Source organism: Neofelis nebulosa, chromosome 14 (genome assembly GCF_028018385.1).
Source record: "Neofelis nebulosa isolate mNeoNeb1 chromosome 14, mNeoNeb1.pri, whole genome shotgun sequence".
Classification (NCBI taxonomy): domain Eukaryota; kingdom Metazoa; phylum Chordata; class Mammalia; order Carnivora; family Felidae; genus Neofelis; species Neofelis nebulosa.
Genome location: NC_080795.1, coordinates 56,960,774 through 56,982,499, shown reverse-complemented (window position 1 = coordinate 56,982,499; position 21,726 = coordinate 56,960,774). Strand labels below are relative to the sequence as shown.

Sequence of the window (21,726 nt, the reverse complement as noted above, 5' to 3'; positions counted from 1 at the left end):
CCTCCTTCCAGCAACTCTCAGTTTGTTCTCTGTATTTAAGAGTCTCTTATTGTTTAGAGCCCTCTGTTTTTCTCTTATTTTTCCTTCCCTTCCCCTATGTTCATCTATTGAGTTTCTCACATTCCACATGTGAGTCAAATTATATGATACCTGTCTTTCTCTGAATGACTTATTTTGCTTAGCATAATACCCTCCGGTTCCATCCATGTTGTTTCAAATTGCAAGATTTCATTCTTTTGTATCGCCAAGTCGTATTCCATTGTATATATGTACCACATCTACTTTATCCATTCCTCAGTTGATGGACATTTGGGCTCTTCCATAATTTGGTTATTGTTGTTAGTACTGCTATAAACATTGCGCCCCTTGGAATCAGCAATCCTGTAGCCTTTGGGTAAGTTACTAGTATAGTGCAATTGTGGGTCGTAGGGTAGTTCTATTTTTAATTTTTTGAGGAACCTCCACATTGTTTTTCAGAGTGGCTGCACCAGTTTGCATTCCCACCAACAGTTGAAAAGTGTCCCCCTTTCTCCACATCTTTGCCAACATCTGTTGTTTCCTGAGTTGTTAATTTTAGCCATTCTGACCAGTGTGAGGTGGTATCTCATTGTGGTTTTGATCTGTATTTCCCTGATGATGAGTGATGTTGAGCGTATTTTCATGTGTTTGTTTGCCAATCTGGATGTCTTCTCTGGAGGAGGTTTATTCATGTCCTTTTGCCTGTTTCTTCACTGGATTATTTGTTTTTTATATGTTAAGTTTCTTTAGTTCTTTATAGATTTTGGATACTAACCCTTTATCAGATATGAAATCTCTTCTCCCATTCTGTCGGTTCCATTTTAGTTTTGTTGGTTGTTTCCTTTGCTGTGCAGTTTTTATCTTGATGAGGATTTTCCAATAGCTGATTTTTGCTTTTATTTCCCTTGCCTTCAGCGATGTGTCTAGTAAGAAGTTGCTTCAGTCGAGGACAGAGAGGTTGCTACCTGTTTTCTCTTGTAGAGTTTTGAAGGTTTCCTGTCACACATTTAGGTTTTACTCCATTTTGAATTTATTTTTGTGTATGGTGTAATAAAGTTGTCCAGTTTCATTCTTCTGTATGTTGCTGTCCAGTTCCCCCAGCACCATTTGCTAAAGAGACTGTCTTTTTTCCAATGGCTACTCTTTCCTGCTTTGTTGAAGATTAGTCAGTGATATATTTGTGGGTCCATTTCTGGGTTTTCTATTTCATTCCATTGATCTATGTGTCTGTTTTTGTGCCAATACCATACTGTCTTAATTATTACAGCTTTGTAATATAGGTTAAAGTCCGGGATTGTGATGCCTCAGGTTTGTTTTTCTTTTTCAAAATTACTTTGGCTATTTGGGGTTTTTGTGGTTCCATACAAATTTTAGGATCATTTGTGAAGAATACTGGTGTTATTTGGGTAGGGATTGCATTAAATGTGTAGATTGCTTTGGGTAGTATCGACATGTTAATAATATTTTTTCTTCCAGTCCATAGGCATGGAATGTTTTTCCATTATTTTGTGTCTTCTTCAATTTCTTTTATAAGCTTTCTATAGTTTTCAGCATACAGATCTTTTACCTCTTTGGTTAGATTTATTCCTAGGTATTTTGGTGCAGTTGTAAATGGGATTGATTCCTTAACTTTTCTTTCTGCTGCTTCATTATTGGCATATAGAAATGCAACTGATTTCTGTACATTGATTTTATATCCTTCTACTTTGCTGAATTCATGTATCAGTTCTAGCAGTTTTGGAGTGGAGTCTTTTGGGTTTTCCATGTACAGTATCATGTCATCTGTGAAAAGTGAAAGTTTGACTTTTTCTTTGCCAATTTGGATGCCTTTTCTTTCTTTTTGTTGTCTGATTGCTGAAGCTAAGACTTCCAACACTCTTTTGAACAACAGTGGTGAGAGTGGACATCCCTGTCGTGTTCCATGATCTTAGGGGGAAAGCTCTCAGTTTTTCTCCATTGAGGATGATATTAGCTGTGAGCCTTTAATATATGAGTTTTATGATGTTAAGATATGTTCCTTCTTTGCTGACTTTCTTGAGGTTTTTTATCAAGAAAGAATGCTATATTTCATCAAATGTGTTTTCTGCATCTATTGGTGAGATCATATTGTTCTTATCCTTTCTTCTCTTAATGTGTTATATCACATTGATCTGTGAATATTGATATCTGTTTTTGCAGATATCATTGATACCTGTCCTGCAGCCCAGGAATGAATCCCACTTGATCATGATGAATAATTCTTTTAATGTACTGTTGAATTTGATTTGGTAGTATCTTAGTAAGAATTTTTGCATCCAGGTTCATCAGGGATATTGATCTGTATTCTCCTTTTTAGTGGAATATTTGTCTGGTTTGGAATCAAGGTAATGTTGGCTTCATAGAATGAGTTTGGAAACTTTCCTTCCACTTCTATTTTTTGGAACAGTTTGAGAAGAATACATATTAACTCTGCTTTAAATGTCTGGTAGAATTCCCCTGGGAAGTCATCTGGCCCAGGACTCTTATTTGTTGGGAGATTTTTGATAACCGATTCAATTTCTCTGCTGGATGGGTCTTTTCAAATTTTCTATTTCTTCCTGTATGAGTTTGAATGTGTGAGTATCTAGGAATTTTTCCATTTCTTCTAGATTGTCCAGTTTGTTCATAGTATTCTCTTATAATTTTTCATAGTATTCTCTTATAATTGTTTATATTTCTATGGTGTTGGTTATGATTGCTCCTCTTTCACTCATTATTTTATCTATTTGGGTCCTCTCTCTTTCTTTTTTGAAAAGTCTGGCTAAGATCTTATAAATTTTGTTTATTCTTTTAAAAAACCAGGTTTTAGTTTCACTAATCTGTTCTACTGTTTTGTTTTGGATTCTATATCATTTATTTGTGGTCTAATGTTTATCATTTCCCTTCTTCTGCTGGCTTTGGGCTTTATTTGCTGCTGCTTTTCTAGCTCCTTTAGGTGTGAGGTTACATTGTGTATTTGGGACATTTACTGCTTCTTGAGATAGGCTTGAAATGCAATGTATTTTCTTCTTAGGATTGCCTTTCCTGCATCCCAAAGAGTTCAAACTGTCATGTTTTCATTTTCATTTGCTTCCATGTATATTTTTATTTTTTCTTTAATTTCCTGCTTAATCCATTCATTCTTAAGTGGGATGTTCTTTAACCTCCATGTATTTGGAGGATTTCCAGATTTTTTCTTGTGGTTGATTTCAAGTTTCATAGTGTTGTGATCTGAAAATATGCATGGTATTATCTCAATCTTTTTGTACCTGCTGAAGGCTGTTTTGTGACTGGGTATGTGATCAATTTTGGAGAATGTACCATGTGCACTTGAGAAGAATGTGTATTCTGCTACTTTAGGATGAAATGTTCTGAATATATATGTTAAGTCCTTCTGGTCCAATGTGTCCTTCACAGCTATTGTTTCCTTATTGATTTTCTGCTTAGCTGATGTGTCCATTATTATAAGTGGAGTTTTATTAATTTAGGACTTAGATTTAATTTACTTATTAGTTTCAAATTAATTGTAAGTCTCCTACAGTTATGGTGTTCTTATCAAAAAGTTTATGTTCGCGATTGATTTATGTATTTGGGTGCTTTCACTTTGGGGGCATAAATATTTACAATAGTTACTCTTCTTGATGGATAGACTCCTTAAATATGATATAATGCCCTTCTTCATCCATTGTTACAGTCTTTATTTTAAAATCTAGTTTATGTGATTTAAGTATGGTTACTCTGGCTTTCTTTTGATGTCTATTAGAATAATAGATAGCTTTCCGTCCTCTCACTTTCAATTTGCAGGTGTCCTTAGGTCTAAATGAGTCTCTTGTAGGCAGCATATAGATGGATCTAGGGTTTTTTGTTGTTGTTGTTGTTGTTGTTGTTGTTTTTATCCATTCTGATATCCTATGTCTTTTGATTGGGGCATTTAGTCCATTTACACTGAGTGATAATTGAAAGATATGAATTTAGCGCTGTTGTGTTATCTGTGGATTTCATGTTTGTGGTGATGTCCTCTGGTCTTTTGTGGTCTTTGCTGCTTTCCACTCACAGAGTTCCCCCTTAGAATCTCCTACAGGAATGATTTAGTGGTAATGAACTCATTTAGTTTTTGTTTGTCTGGGAAAGTCTTTATCTCCCCTTCTGTTCTGAATGACATCCTTTCTGGATAAAGGATTCTTGGCTGCATATTTTTCCTATTCAGCACACTGAATATTTCCTGCTACTCCCTCTGGCCTGCCAAGTTTCAGTGGACAGGTCTGTTACTATCCTTATATGTCTACCCTTGTAGGTTAAGGACATTTTGTCCCTAGCTGCTTTCAGAATTCTCTCTTTATCTTTGTGTTTTGCCAGTTTCACTATGATATGTAATGATGTTGACCTCTTTTTGTAGATTTTAAAGGGAATTGTCTCTGCCTCTTAGATTTGGATGCCTATTTCCTTCCCCAGATGAGGGAAGTTTTTGGCTATAATTTGTACAAATAAACCTTTTGACCCTTTCTCTTGCTCTTCTTCTTCTACAACTCTTATAATACAGATATTGTTTCATTTCATGGAATCAGTTACTTCTCTAATTCTCCCCTTATGATCTAGTAATTCCATTTCCCTCTTTTTTTTCAGCTTTATTATTTTCCATAACCTTATCTTCAATTTCACCTATTCTTTCTTCTGCATCTTCCATCCTCTCTGTCACTGTGTCTAGTTTATTTACTAGACTATTATTAGTCTATTACTAGACTGTTATTATTAGTCTAGATGTTATTTACTATAACATCTCAGTTATAGTATTTTTTAATTTATACTGACTAGTTCTTGGGTCTTTGGCCTCTGCAGCAAGAGTTTCTCTCATGTCTTCTATGCTTTTTTCAAGCTCAGCTATTACCTTTGACTGTCATTCTAAATTCTTGTTCAGATATATTATTTATTTCTGTTTTGAGCAATTTTCTGGCTGTGATTTCTGCTTGAACCTTCTTTTGGGGAGAATTCCTCCATTTTGTCATTTTGTGTGTTTTAAAAGCTTGTTTTGTGTCTTGCACCTGAGTCATTCATGGATATTTTGATGTGGCTGGAATGAGACATCATGAAATAGAAAAGAACTTTTAATTTGAATAACTATTTTTTTCTGTATTCTCATAACACCAAAGAGGCAAGATCAGTGACCTGTAAGCTATTTTATGGACACAAAATCATTTCTTCAAATGACAGTATTTAGGTGGACACCATAGTTTAAGACAGAAAAGGTAGAGCTACACTACTTTAAACAAGCATAAGGGATCCCCTATCCAACTGCTCAGCTTTTTCAAGTTTCTGTGTCCTCTATCTAGTATAAATTTCCCTCATTATCTTTGATTGTTCTGGTTTTTCTGACATTTAGATATTTTCTCAAATGTCATCTCATCAACAGTACTCCTTATGACCCCATCTAAAGTAACTTTCTCATTATAAATACAGTCAGACACACTCTTAGACAGTCTTACCTGTTTCACTTTCTTCTTTTCATTGTTTGAAATTAGTATAGTATTAGTATAGAGTAATATGGTGTTACAGGATGTGATATGACATTTTGTTCATCTATACTCCAACAATGTAAGTTCTAAAAGGGAAGCTCCCTTGCCTTCCAGGTCATCACTGCTTCTCAGAAGCTGGAACAGCTGCTGGAACAAAATAGGCCTCAATGAATATTGTCAAAGTAATGAATTTGAATTATTGCTCTCATTTAAAAAATATTTTTAAATATTCATACTGCAAATATGTAATATATTTGTTTAAAATTCTTGGCTGTATATATATCCTAAGAAATTATTAATAACAATTTGTGGTATCAATGAAATAGAAAATAAAATCATAATTATTGATTTTGCAAATTTTAGGATAACTATCAAACATATTTTTGTATTATTGAGTGATTCTCCATTAAACTCAGAGTTAAAGTATTAGTAGTTCATATGTATTATATTTTAAAAACTATACACAGCTACAGTGATATAAACTGCAAGAAGTTTTATATTGGCAAAAGAAATTCATTTAAATTGTGACTACTGATTTAACTTTGAGACATAAACATTTTTTTTTATTTTAGAGATTTCTGAAAAATAAATGTATACTTAATCTAATCTAGAAAAATTTCAAAATAAATTCCTGCAAATATATAAAAACAGATTAATTTGCCATCACAGTGTCCGTGGAAATCAATTACGATATTTTCCCACCAGTATTATTTTTGATCACTTTTTTGTCTTCCCTTATTAGATGTAACCACTTAGATCAAGATCTATGTGTCATCTTTGTATTCCCAGTCCATTCTTATGATACCTTATTACATAGGTGAAAGATTAAATAAATTAATGAATGAGTCATATTTCCACCATTAATCACAACATTTTTACTTAGAATTTTTTTCTCCTGTTTTTCCCCTAAGCACATTTCTATTTCATATTATTCCTACTTGTAGAATACCCACTGTTTATGAAAAAAATTATGTATATATTTTTACTTTTTTTATGCTATTTCCTATATTTACCTTCTTAAACTAAAAATTGTACTTGATTTTTAAGACCCATTCAAATACCTTTTCTCGATAAGCATTTCCTGATCACTCCATTGTGAAATGATCCCTCTCTGTTCTGGCCTTTTATTTATCATATTTTTTCACGTATTTTAGTTGATTATATACGTGACTTACATTTCCTACTTCATTGGAAATGCTTTTAAGCATCCTATCTTTAGATAGGAATGTATATATTCTTCTTTGTGGCTCCAGCAGCACTTAGAATACTCTTTCACAGGGTTGGCACCCAATTTATTATTAAGAAACCTATGAGGGATTTTAACGTTTGTTGTATATCCTTGAAGATTTTAAATCTTATTGGGGGAATGAAGTCATTTTATTTGTAATATCATGGAATGATGTTATTAATAACAGTAATACTTAATTTTAATAACATAAGTAATTTCAACCCCACAATTAAAATTCAAGTTGAGAATTTCAGATGAGAGATTAACATATACTGTAGGATTTGTAGAAAGCCTTATGAATGAAGCTGGCCTTGACTTGGCCTTGTTTGATTCCTTTTCTTTTCACATATATTACCTTATATATTTAAGGAGTTAAAGATAATATAATGAAGCATAACTACTTGCAAAATTAGTAGACTAAAATGTCCTTACATTTTACAGGGGTGTATAAAAGCCAGGAAGCTCGCCTAATGTTACACATCTACCTTATTAAAGTACCAATGCATGCTTCTGTGAAGAAAATGAAGGAGGACAATTGGGCCATGGATGGCTTTGTAAGTATAGTGTTTTAAATATCTTCTGCTGATTTTAATAACCAATTTGTGCTTTGGTTTGTCATTAAAATTCCAAAAAAAAGGTGGTTTTCTAAATTGGGCTAATTATGAATACACATGCACATATAAAATGGGAAAATTACTATTATGGGTAAATTTTTTGTTTGGAAAAAAGATTCAATGTAAATACTTAGTAATCTAGAATGTTATACCTAGGGTTATTGGATTCTGATTAATATGCTTATATTTGTAATGTTTATGTGTATGAGAGTCATAGTTTTTCATTGCTTTCATCAAATGTATTTTGTCTATGACCAGTACTATGCAAAGTAAATCTGGATAAAATATAATTCATTCTTTGTATGGAATTACTATTTAAGACACATACAACATATTTACAAAATGCATAAAAAAATTAAGTATGCCATTACATTTAAGTTTTTTTCTCTAAATTTAACAGATTTAGAATATTTTATAAAGTTGTTTATGAAAATAAAGTGATGTGAATTACTTCATTTGGGGAGATGGTTGCCATAGCTTCACCGTGGAGTCACCCTGTCCTATTCAGCCACTTACATGAATGGAGTTTCTAAATTGGCAGTTGGAAGTAACTAGTCTTCCATTCACATATTGACCTGGAGTCTTTGCTAAAAAACAATGAGGAGAGCTCTGACTATATACCCTCAAGCAACAGGTCTTCTTTAACAAGGAAGATCTAAAAGGAAAGAAGATAGTAGGTCATAGGCTTCTGTAAGTTTAGTGCCTGAGGGGGTAAAAACGTTTATCCTATTTCCCTATCTGCTGTTATTCATGGAATTGGAAATGAATTCATGTCTTCAGTGCACTCAAATCATTTAGTTGTATTATTTTATCTAGGAAGCAAACAAAATGAATTCATTTGTTTAAATATTAGAGTTTAAGCTATTCTATTTAGAAGCATTTCATTTTTAAAAATGACCAAAATGAGTGTGATGTCTGATAATAAAGAATAAACCACTTGTTTCTGAAATGTCAAACTTCTATGGGTGGATTGGTATGATATTTTGCTTTTTAGGGTGAGGATTCAAGGTTTTTAACTTTTACAATACTATGCAGGACTTGGGTAACTTGGTAACTTGGGTAACAATACTATACAGGACTTTTATAATACTCTACAGGATTTGGGTAATTAAAAGAAACTTCAGAATAAAGTCACATTACTAGTTATCAGGAACACTGAAATATGTCTATTTTTAATATGTTTATGAAATCAAATCACATTACATAAGTAAAGCATTTTTTAAAAATAGGATTTTACACACATGCAAGGTACACGTAATAGCATTTATAGCAATGGACACAGCCACAAAATCTTGTGGTCAAACAACAAGTATTTCATTCTTTCTCATGTATGTGGGGTTAGTTGTGGGTGTTCCACTTGAGGCTGTGGTAGCAAGTTAAGGTCTGCTCCAGATGTCTCATTCTGGGGCCCAGGCTGGAGCACATTCTCTTGTCAGAGGTCAGAAGCTCTGAGGGGGAAAGTGGAAACATGCCCCCTTGCTTTAAATAGCTCTAATGAAATATAACTCATCTTCCTTACAATTCACCCATTTAAAATATGCAATTCGATGGTTTTAAGTATATTGACATGTGTGTAACCATCACCACAGTTGATTTTAGAATATTTCCATCACCTCAAACAGAAACTCCACACCCTTTAGCTATCACCCTACCCATTCGTCCCTCACCTCCACCCTGGCCCTAAGAAGACACAAATCTATTTTCTGAAATCTATAGATTTCTCTGTTTTGGATGTTCATATTTATGGAATCATATAATATGTAGTCTTTTGTGTCTGGCTTCTTTCACTTATTTTCATGGGAAACATGCCTTTTAAGGCTCAGACTTAGAACTGACCTACTGTCAGTTCCACCCATGAATCACTGGCCAAAGTAAATCACAGGACCAAACCCAATGAGTTGAAAGGGGCATTCTTCCCATGAAGGTTGGTGGGAGGGGAAGATGGAGTGCATACATGCTAAATAGTAATCGTATCTACAAAGTAGAGTTTTATTATATTTTAATTTTTAATAATTTTTTAACATTTTATTTCTTTTTGAAAGACAGAGACAGCATATGTGGGGGAGGAGCAGAGAGAGAGAGAGAGAGAGAGAGAGAGAGAGAGAGAGAGAGAGAAGACACAGAATGCAAAGCAGCTCCAGGCTCTGAGCTGTCAGCACAGAACTGATGTGGGGTTTGAACCCACGAACTGTGAGATCATGACCTGAGCCAAAGTCAGTCGCTTAACTGACTGAGCCACCGCGCACCCCAATTTTTAATTGATCATTTGCTTTATTCTGTTTAATCATATCATTGTCCTCCCTCTTTTTCTTAGAGGAGGGACGGGCAGAAGGAGAGGGAGAAAGAGAATCTTCAGCAGGCTCCGTGCCTAGGTTGGAGCCTGACTTGGGACTCGGTCTCATGACTGTAGGTCATGACCTGAGCTGAAATCAAGACTCGGATGCTTAACAGCCTGAGCCACCCAGACTCCCCTAATTGCCTTTTTTTTGACAGTAGGCTTCTTAGCCTAAGAGAAATCTATATATCTATATAATTATATTAATGACCAACCCCCTATATTCTAATATCCTAATTACTTAAAAACAAAAATTTTCTTTTGCTTTTAATGGCAAATTTGCACAGTATGCCGTGTTTTATATCAGAGGGAAATAAAGAGGAAAGAACTCTGTATAATATTCATTTAAGTGTAAAACTGGATATTTATTAAAGCTGGAAAATATAGCCGGCTCCAATCCTCAGATTTAATCAACCTTATAAATATTTTTAGGTTTCTGCTGAGCCTGATGGAGCAACTTATGTATTTCAAGGATTTATTCAGGGCAAAGATTATGGGCAATTTGGACTACAAAGACTAGGTAATGTATTCGTATTCATTTTCATTTTCATGTAGTTCCTTTATTACTCTAGACATCATAAGAAAATACAGTGTATTCTGTACATTAGGCACACTTACTACATTTTGAATTTGGCTTTGTCAGGTAAGTTATACATTGAAAAATTTGAAAGGCTTTTAAATAATCACACAAAATATTGATTCTCTATGTACCGATGCTGTACAGGGTTTGGTTTTTGTCAGATGTCTAATAAATATGACACACTGCCTTGCCTTTAGCAAGGAAAAAGGAGAAAAGTGATACAGATAGAAAAGAAAATATTAAACTGTAGATTATTTTATTTTATCTCATGAGAACTGCAGTACTTCTCTTCAGTTTGAATATTGTTGTAACTTTATTTCTCTTTTGAAAATGTAATAGCACTTTGAAAAATTCACACGGTCTGAAAAAGAAAATAACTTTGAGGAATAGACCCCTTTTTGGGACTTTGTGCTATTCAGCTATGTAAATTTTCTGTAGTGGGAGGCATAGGGTTTTTTCATTCTTCTTTTAAACTGTTTTAAAATATACATAGACATTTAATGGTCTTGCTTGAATATAATTATTGCCATAGCTTTCGGTATATAATTTTCTTAAAGTATATTGTCTTCCATTATTATATAGTGGTATTGACGTATAAAGAATAAACTCAGGCTCTAAAAACTACTACTTAGTATTTATCTTAAAAATTCCATTACTTTGAATGCTTATGTAAATATTCTGAGTCCCTGGAAAAATAAGGTAGGTAAGAAGGTATTAACTTGGACTAAGGTGTGACTTAATTGAATGTAACTGTTCATCAAAAAAATAAATTAGCTTTCTCTAAGTAAATAAAAATGATAAGATGTTCATTTCAGATAATGTCTTGGCCTAAAAGTATGTTAGTTTTGAAAACCAAATAAAACATTCATTAATACAGTACAGTTACACAGTTGTGCAATTTAATGCAAGATGTTTACACATACTAGTCTCAAAAGCATCACAAAAACTACATGTCTAAGACAGAACCTATAAAAAAAAAAGCAGCGATTTCTTTCTGGGGAACCTAAAAACAAAAAATAACCTGTCCATTATTTTTTCTTCCCTTGTCCTATGCCAACACATTGACAAACCTGATTTTCTCATTTCCTAATTGTGCTAATGTCTTCCCTGTTTCCCCATCCCCAAGTAGAACACTTCTTCTCAGCCTGTGCTCTCTTACCACTTATCCTCACAAACAAGTTCTGTTGATTTTTAACTTCAAAATGCTCTTCCTAGTATGTTAGTATAGAGATCAATTTCCACTTCTATTTGGGTTCTTGCTCTAACCATTGATGTACACGTGCTTCCAGTCTGGCTTCCCTCAAGTTCATTCATTCCACCCTACCCACTGTCCTAAATTGTGTGTCTTATCATAAGGCCTTTTATTTCTAAATACCTCCACTTGTCCTTCACTGCAAATAGATACAAGTTTGAATTCTTTAGAATGATATTTATGGCTTTTTGGGGTCTGGCCATAGCTTTTTCAGGTTAGCAGCCTATTCCTACCACACAGATAATACCTACCTCCATATCTTTTCCACACAGCTACACCTAGTGCTTGTCACGTCTTCTAAATATGTCACTCACCTTCCTATTTCTAAGCTTAAGATGGTCCTGCTTCCTCCTCCATTCATTGTTCTACTGACTCTTCAAAGCCAAACTCATTGTATTCTCCAAAATACATTCTTATTTTGGAGAGATGGAATTACCCCTTCTCTTCCTAAAGCACATTGATCATTAATTCATGCCTGATATATATGCTTTTTTGTGTCATTGTATTCTTTCTACAACTGTATGAACTCTTCAGTTCAGAGACTACTTATTTTTTATTCTGTATCCTTTCCTGGAAAAAGATCTTATACATAGTAGACACTGCACAAACTTGCATGGAAATGAGTTGAAGGAGTTTCCTGAATTATTTTTGTTTACTATGTACATTTCCAAGTAGGTGTCTTGATAAGGAAAGAAAATAATTGATTCATAAAAATAAAAAATCATGTGATAAAAGCAAGTTGACTTTTTTTTTAATTTTATAGGACTGAATATGTCAGAAGGCTCAAATTCTTCAAATCAACCTCATGGTACAAACAGTAGTTCTGTGGCCATTGCTATTCTTGTGCCTTTTTTTGCACTTATATTTGCAGGATTTGGATTTTATCTTTATAAACAGAGGTAAGTTTGTTGATTTTACCTACAAAACCTTTCCCAAATCTTCCATTGCATGTTCTTTTTACTACTCTACTTCAGATTGTAACTTCCATTTTTTTTTCAGTGTGTGCCAAATAGTGCAACAGGTTTAAAAACCTGGTTCCCCCTGTCTGCCCCCCACCATGCCAACATCACAAAACAAAAATTGCTCAGTGAATTTGCACATTCACCTTAACCCTTATTACTCTTGCCTGTCAATTTCCTGGCACGTACTTAATTGTATAAGTTAGTTTTACATTATCCATGATAAGAATTTAGAGATACAAAAGCCAGGTTAACGTTGACATTGAAGAGGTGATACCTGCTGCCACATTTATTTAGAGAAGTGGAGAGAAGTTTGTGACCAAACCTTGTAGCGCACTTCACAATACTGACCAGTTTTACCCAGGCAGACAGTTGGTAAAGTCTTCTAACCTTCTCCTTTTCTTCTGCTGCTTTTAGAAGATTATGCAATTAGTATGTTATATTTCTGACGTATCTAGTGTATGATTATCCATATTATTAGTTGGTCCTTGTTTTACTAAGTCCATTACAACAATCCAAGTCAGGGGCTTTATTATGTAATTGTCTGCTATTTGGGACTATCTTTTATCAAGAAAATATATAGAGAGACAACCAGATAATTCAATGAATATTACCTAAATGCATTTTTCTCAAAACTGTTATTTGTATTACACGTTTCAGTCTAGGTTACCTAAGTTATATATATATATATATATATATATATATATATATATATATATATATATATATACACATACATATATATATATATATATACACACACATATATATATCTGTTCCAATCCTTTTTTGTTTTTAAACTATCTTTGTAAAAAACGCATAACCTAAAACCATTTAAACCATTCTAGGCATATAGTTCAGTGGCATTTAGTATACTCACTGTGTCCCAGAGCTATCATTGCCAGTTCCAGAATATTTTCATCCCTCCAAAAGGAAATTCTGTGCCCATTGATCAGTCATTCCGTATTCCTACCACCCCTGCCCTAGGCAACTGCTAATCTGCTTTCTGTCTGTATTTGTTTGCCTATTCTGGGTATTTCATATCAATGGAATCAGGTAACATGTGACATTTTCTATTTAGTTTCTTAAACTTAACATAATGTTTTCAAGTTTCTTCCATGTTGTAGCATTTATCAGTGCTCCATTCATTTATATGGCTGAATAACATTCTGTGGTATGTTTGAATGTGTTCTATTTAAATATGTCCATTCATCAGTTGATGGGCATTTGGTTTGTTCCTACATTTTGGCTATTGTGAATAGTGCTTATATATACACTTGTGTACAACTTTTTGTTTGAACACATGCTTCAATTCTTTTGAGTATATACCCCAAAATAGAATTGCTGGTTTATATGGTAATTCTACATTTAACTTACTGGGGAAGCACCAAATTTTTGCAGAGCAACTGCACCATATTATATTCTCACCAGCAATGTATAACTGTTTTACTTTCTCCGCATCCATGCCAACACTTGTTATTTTCTGTTTTCTTTTCTTTTTCTTTCTTATTTTAATTATAGTTACTCTAGTATATGTGTAAAGTGGTATCTCATTGTGGTTTGGATTTGCATTTCCCTAATTACTAATGACATTGAACATCTTTTCACTGCTTTTTGGCCATTTTTCTTTGAAGAAATGCCTGTTCAAGTATCTGCCCATTTTTTAATTGTGTTGTTTGTCTTGTTGTTGATTGTAAGTGTTCTTTATACATTTTGGAGAGTTGACTCTTAGCATACATATGGTTTGATATATTTCTTCCTTTCTGTGAGTTGTATTTTCATTCCCTTGATAGTGTCTTGTCCTTTGATGTACAAAAATTTCTCATTTTGATAAAGTCCAACTTATCTATTTTCTTTTGTTATTTGTGTTTGTGGTGTCATAGCTAAGAAACCATTGCTATTTTCAATGTCATGAATCATGGTCAGATTTACCTGTATGTATTCTCTGAAGAGTTTAATAGATTTAGCTCTTATATTTAAAAGTTTGGTTTGTTTCAAGTAAATTTTTCACGGCACAAACTATCCTGAAACTTGACATTATTTTCCATAAAGCTGTTGTTTAACATTAGTAAAATGACATTGCTTTTTATCTTCATGATTCTTGTCTAATTAGAAGGAAATGATGTTGTTCCTGGTTTTTATTGTGAATCTAGTTTGAAAAAAGAGAGACAAATACTTTCCATTAGAATTATGCACCTGGCAAGAGCAAATTTTAAGCAATATGTCTATATAGGTAATGTCCTTGAAAAAAACTTAAGATAGCTTTAATCAAATTTATTGCTGTATAAATCATCTAACAATTGTTAATATGGAGAAAAAGTCAGAAAATGCATTAGGGATAGTAATATAATATAATATAATATAATATAATATAATATAATATAATAGCAAATAAAGTAAGATGAAATAGTTGAAATTTGTGATGTTTAGATGTAAACAAAGGAGTTGAGAAACCAAATTCTTTTAAGATGTATCCATTTTAGGAATTAGGTCCCAGAAACAGGTAGGGGCAAGTCTGCCTTTGTACCATAGCAAATGTCCTCAAATTATGCAGTGGGGTATGGGAAACTAGAAATAAGAATTTCTCAAAAGAGAGGGAAATAGAGAAACAAAGCAGGAATTCAAGATCAGCAGGTTATGCCAACCATCCTAGGATCCGTGTGTTTTGTTAAATAAAACCAAATGTTCAGTTATTAATAACTCTGGAAACTATTTTCATGACTTCATTATCTATAGTCATTTCTTCTTTGAGATTTTGAATTTATTGTTCTGGTATATCATTTTTTTAATTTAAATTTTATTTAAACTTCAGTTAGGTAATGTACCATGCAATATTTGTTTCAGGAGGAGAACTCACGTTCTCCTCACTCACGAGATTCATCACGTACATACAATACCCAGTCCTTATCCCAAGTGATCCCCTTCACACCCATCACCCATATAGCCTATCTCAAACCCACCTCCTTCCACCAACCCATAGTTTGTTCTGTATCATTAAGAGTCTCTTGCGGTTTGTTTTCTCTTCTCTCCCCTCTTCCCGTATGTTCACCTGTTTTGTCCTAGATTCTGCATATGAGTGAAATCATGTGGCGTTTGTCTTTCTCTGATTGACTTATTGTGCTTAGCATAATATATTCTAGTTCCATCCATGTTATTGCAAATGGCAAAATTTCATTCTTTTTGAGAGCTGAGTTATATTCCATGTATATACACCACATCTTTATCCATTTGGACTCTCCCCATAGTTTGACTATTATTGATAATGCTGCTATACACATTGGGGTGCATGTATAGCCTTCAAATCTGTATTTTTGAATCCTTCTTTGAGATTTTGAATTCATTGTTCTAATGTATACCATTTTTAAGAAAATTGAGTATTTATGTTTCTGGGATACTCCAAGTATCTTCCCAAATTAGGCCTCAGTGTTAGTTGTCTGCTCTTTCTGAAATCCTTTTTTAATGCCTCCTCTTTGTTCTTCATGTCTCAGATTACATTTTATCTCTGCAGGGGTACTTTTCCTCATTACGTCTCCAAAAGTGGGGCCCAGTTCCTTCCTGTCATATCAACTCTTTTCCTTTTCATCAGAACAATTCTCATTACCTACTTTTTGTTTTATTTATTATTTTTTAATAAATATTTATTTATTAATTATTTTCTATCACTACAGTGATATGCCTAGGATCCATATGCATATGCCCGGGATCATGCTTGGTACATAATGAATGCTCAGTAAATATCTGATGAATGAATGAATGAATGAATGAATAGTAATAAGATTTAAATTTTATTTTCATCATAATTTATTTATACTATACATGCTAATTCATAACGATTATTGTTGCATCAGAAAATTTAAATTTATAAGATTAGTCATATTATTGATACTTGTATTACTCAGATTGGTACTGTATATTAATATGTATTATATTAAATAATAAAAGTCACTCAGGATTTAAAAGTGACAGGTAAATTGTTCAAATTTGATCTGTTGAGTTTATAATTTCTCAATTAATGCTTTAAAGTTACATTACGCAGTAACAATGATAACTCAAGCATGTTATGTTTGAGCCCTACTCTGCTATTTCTAGAAAGTTAACACATAGCTAATCCATGTTCTCATCAACAGGACTGCACCCAAAACACAGTATACAGGATGTTCAGTTCATGAAAATAACAATGGCCAAGCAGCTTTTGAAAACCCCATGTATGACACCAATGCAAAGTCAGCGGAAGGGAAGGCAGTACGATTCGATCCCAACTTGAACACTGTCTGCACAATGGTATAACACGGCAACTCTTTGCCTTCTTCAGAAGCTTGGAAATCGACACACAACACAGTGCACATTTAGTTCACTGCTAAACAAATTAAAGCACACTTTTCAGGACTTGCTGGGTCACCTTTTCCTGAGGAATGATAGAGAAGAGTGTTTTTTCATAAACTGGACCCTAATTCTTCTTCATGTTTACCATGGAGAGTTTTACAGAAATTTGGCTGCACTCTGGGAGTGCTTACTCACAGTTTATTTGCTTTTTTTAAAAAGGAGATTATTCTAAAACATAAACTTCTTTGCATATATTGGAGGAGCATCCACTATCAGTATTTCTGTGCTTTATAAAGTATATTAGAGGGACTGGGTTTAAAAAAAAGATATAGGGTAGAAAATAAGAGCTATACTTACAAGAGTCAATAGACCACTGACTTCTCTTTAACAGTCATGAGCCACATCATGCCCATGAGTCTATTTCACACCACTCTGTCAGCTACTCATTTTTGTTAATCGAGTCATTGTCTTCCTTATCTCCATGGTTATTTCAGATTGAGTCATGCCCTGAAATGTTTATGAGCTAATTTATGCCACAGAAGAGATAAGATTGCCTTCTCTGATTTGATTGCTTCTGGTACTTGTCCTTCAGTATCATATTGTCTCTATTTTTAGATTGGTCGTCATAGTTTCTGTAAACGGCAAGATCATTGTGCTGTTCTCCCAATTTCCCTCATTATGCTATAACCAAGATTATTCACTAAGCCATGGGGCGGTGTTTAAAACCTTGCAAGCTTCGATCTGTTTTGTCACCCAGAAACCACTCGAGCTGGCAAAAATTATCTATGGCAATGATGATTTTGCAGTTATTTGAGACACCAAACTTCCCATCCTTTACCACACTCTCCAAAGTTTTCGAAAGACCAAACAGAACCTATTAATCTGTTGCATTTAGTTGATGATATATGCCATTTTCCTTCCAAATGAGCCTTCAAATTTATTTAACATTGTTTTGAACTTTTATCAACCATGAGTTAAAAATGTAAGATTTTAAGCTTTGAACTTTTATCTAACAGTGAGTTAGACATACATTTTGGTCCAGCCCATAAATATAATGACTACAAAAAATTTACACTTTCAAATGACCAATATAAAGCTATTTCCTAAAGGCATAGGTTTTCCAAATTTTCACACATTTTAAACTTTCTATACTCTTATTCGTAAGAAGCATGTTTCAGATATGACAGGTTTCTCTCACTGTCAAATTAAGATACACATTTGCAAGTTATTGGTGGCTCATTTACAACTGTATCACAGTAATGCCAGCATATTGGTTTAATAGGTCATTATCTTCCTTTTATAGCATGTTTTACTTCATTGAATAAATTACGTACCCAGTGTGAACTCTTTGTTGATGTCCCTCTCAAATACGGATAACTCTGTAAACAGTCTCGACTTTTTGTATCATGAGACAGAGTGCCTAAGAGAAATCATTGCACCCAGAAGCGCTGCTTGGATCTATCTCTACAACATTTAGTGAATTTCTTGTAAACCACTTTGAGATACATTGTTTTGGAAATTCATACAATTTTCTCAACATTGTACTCTACTGACAGGATGCTGTTTTAAATTTTATGCCATCAGTTATTTATTCTTGTTTATTCAAATGACTGCAATAACAATGATTCATTCATTAATGTTAAGGTTAATACATTTAAGATCTTGTTTAAACAATGTTTCTTCTGCAACTGGCTACTCCTCTTATATTAATGCATACACTTTTGTAAAGAAGTATATTTTTATGAAAAAAAACTTTGTAAAAGTATGATGTAAATTTTCAGTGCAATGTAAACAAAATAAAAATGGATAATTGCTTTTGTAAAATGTGTATTCTTTTCAAAATTGTTAGTATACTGGATAGCAAAAGGAATAAACAGCCTACATTTATTTGGTGTTTTCAAGTTCCAAACTGCATGTTATATATACTTATTTAGCAACATAATAATGAGACATGGGTGTTTTTCTTTATATTTTGCCGTTCCCCAAGTGTGACACTCTTTTAGAAGTAAACAGATTCCCACTAAACATTACAGTATCCTAACAATCTCGTCTTAGAATTTTCCTTAGATGTAAATATTTTAACGCTAGTGTCTAAATTTGGGTATATCTGATGATTTGCAATATTTCTGTAGTGTATTTTGTAGAGATACTTATTTTTAGCATACTTCCAAGGTATGGACTTAATCTTTTGAATAGCTACTTTAAACTAATAGTCAAAAAATCTATTTGCCAGGGTGTAACATGTAAAATTTTGTATTCAAGAAATTTATCAAGTTTACAAAGTTTATCAAATTTATAAAGTTCAAAATACAAGTTACTTACGTTCAATTTTATAAGAAAACTTTTTCCCAAAACATATTGTCTTTATATTTCACAGCCTCAAACTCTGTTAAAAGTCTTTCTCTGTGCATTACACTTTCATTTGAGAAATGAATGCTTCTTGATATAATTATAGTTTCTTTCTAAACTTTAACTGTATTACTTCCACCATACACTCATTTCATGTCTTCTAAACTTTCCCTTGTTGCTGTTTGTCCTTATTTTTATTCCTCTCTGTGCTTTTTTCCTTCCTTTTTCTTTTTCTACTTTTCGATTTGCTTTTTCTTTTTCTACTTTTCGATTTGCTTTTTCTTTTCTGCTATTTTTCTTAATATCCTTTTCTGTTTTACATGTCTTCTCCTTTTTAGCCTTTGATTATTTCTCATCTTAATGCCCAGTTTCTCCTTAATCTTCTCAAAAGTTAGCAGCAATTTTAGTGGAAGCAATGTTATTTTTATTTTTTACCAGCTTTATTGGAGTATAATTAAGCTATTTAAATTTCATGGCATGATGATAAATATATATTTTTTATGAGAGCATTTAAACTCTACTCTCTTATTAAATTTCAAGTAAAGAAATTATTTTAAAGAGGCTTCTTGTACTTCCTTATGTTTAAGAACATTAAACCAACAGGTTCTACCCAGGATCTCTTGATACTGGAGCCTAAGGAGAATGACTGTGGAAATAGACCAAAGGGTCAGATTTCTTTTTAACTTGTCCTTTGCATGTACAAATGAGAAAAAGAAAAAATTAAACAGATATAACATTGGCTTAAAGAGTGAACAAAAATAACTAGATGATGCTCTCTTAAGGAGATTAAGAGAATACATTGTCTGTCAAAGTATTAATCTGTGTATTGATATCTATAAATTTAAAATAGACACAGTTTAAGGTAAAAAAAAATCTCTTCTGTAGCTTATAGAAATTCATGAGTCTAAGAAATATTTTAGAACAAGTAGTTTGAAATTTGCCTGAAAAAATATTGATTTGCTGCTTTTTTTTAGGATAACTTTGGAGGAAAGGGAATATTGATCCAAGAAGATATACATGTTGTAAAATTCTGAGAAATATCTTTCTGTCATCACTGCATGAGCTTGGTATTCCAAAATAATGTAAGAGCAGATTTAAAAGTTACTAGGGAGTAGAAATGGCCACTGGATATTAGATTTCATTCTTCAGTGTACAAGCAATGAAACCAGTGATCACCTGCCAAATACTTTCCCAACTTTTAATAAGTTCCCATGTGTAATAATTTTTATTAGCCTTGAAAAAGAAGTATATTCTATATATTCAAATTCATAGCTTTAAATTGTATTGCAGATCACAAAACAAGAAATCTGTGTTTAAACTTTCATAAGATTCAAACATTGCTTGTAACTATTAGGATATCTATGAAAATAGGATGAACCCAGATGCTTTCACGGGACCAATAAGATAAATAGTTATAGAGGAAAATGTAGAACCATCGACATAGTATGACTTAAAAGGAACCTAAAGGCCTTCATTCTCAGCAAGTGTCTTTACACCCTTGAGTTAAGATTGGTATCTCCTGAAGGGACTTGCTAGAATGAAATGCTAGGATATCTGTATGTTAGATATTCTGGAAATGTTAGAATATCTGGGGAATGTCATATAATAGCATTATAATCCTAATAGCCAATGAACACAGCCAATATGAAGCAAGTCTGTAAAGCTAGCATTCCTAATCCTATTTTTAAACCAAGACTTTTCCCAGACTATGATACTCTTTTTAGAATGATGCTTTTAAATACATAAAGTGAAATACAAAGGAAATTATAAATAAATAGTAAAAAAGTTACAAAAATATTTTGTGTTATAAAATATATGTAACAATGTGCATATGTATAAATATATACTAATATACATATGTATACATATATACATACTTCTTTACTATACATTAAATATGTAGCTAATATTGTCTGTAATTTTGTAGAGTATTATAAATAATACTTTGAGATATTTGTGACATTTCACATGACATGAAAATATCTGTGATTTTTATTAGTGACAAAATCAGAGATTATTTTTGCCCAACTCTTTAACAGAAAGAAAATACTATATTTTAATAAAAATATCAGTGAAGATAAAAGTAGAACTTTTTCCCATGCAAGTTTCCAAACTCTTTGAATTCTACTGGCGTATCAAGTTACTAACCCTTCCTTAGAGGTTGGAATTCACAGCAAGTACTTTGAGGGGGCAGGGAAGAAGCAAACATTGATTGCTCTCTTGAGCTGTTGGCAATGAAAATGGAATGTTTAATTTGAACTTTGGTTACCAAATAGCAGCATAAAGTCAATGGACTCGAAGAAGGAATCCCCAGTGAGAAGGTGTAAGTATAGATAGTATAATGTCATTAATCAATTAATTTATCAAAAGCAAATATTTTCTAACATTAAATATATGTATATTACTTTACTGTGAGGTATAAAAGATATTGGATGAGTAAAAATATAAGAAACACATGGATCTTATCCTGAAGTCACTTAAAATCTTGTCAAGCTATTAAACAATTGTTAAAATAATATGCCACACAATAATCCTGTGCAGTAACTATTCACAATTTCAAT

General features: G+C 32.8%; 1 protein-coding gene across 6 annotated transcripts in view; it reads left to right on the top strand.

The window, feature by feature from the left end:
- Positions 1-18,640, top strand: part of CSMD3 (CUB and Sushi multiple domains 3) — a 1,263,431-nt gene extending 1,244,791 nt beyond the window's left edge. For all 6 annotated transcript variants that reach the window (XM_058698868.1, XM_058698869.1, XM_058698867.1 and 3 more), the window contains 4 exons: positions 7,195-7,307; positions 10,135-10,222; positions 12,298-12,433; positions 16,621-18,640. In XM_058698868.1, coding sequence (XP_058554851.1) covers positions 7,195-7,307; positions 10,135-10,222; positions 12,298-12,433; positions 16,621-16,780 — 497 coding nt within the window. In that variant the 3' untranslated portion in view covers positions 16,781-18,640. The remainder of the gene's footprint in view (positions 1-7,194; positions 7,308-10,134; positions 10,223-12,297; positions 12,434-16,620) is intronic.
- The last annotated feature ends 3,086 nt before the right edge of the window (positions 18,641-21,726 follow it).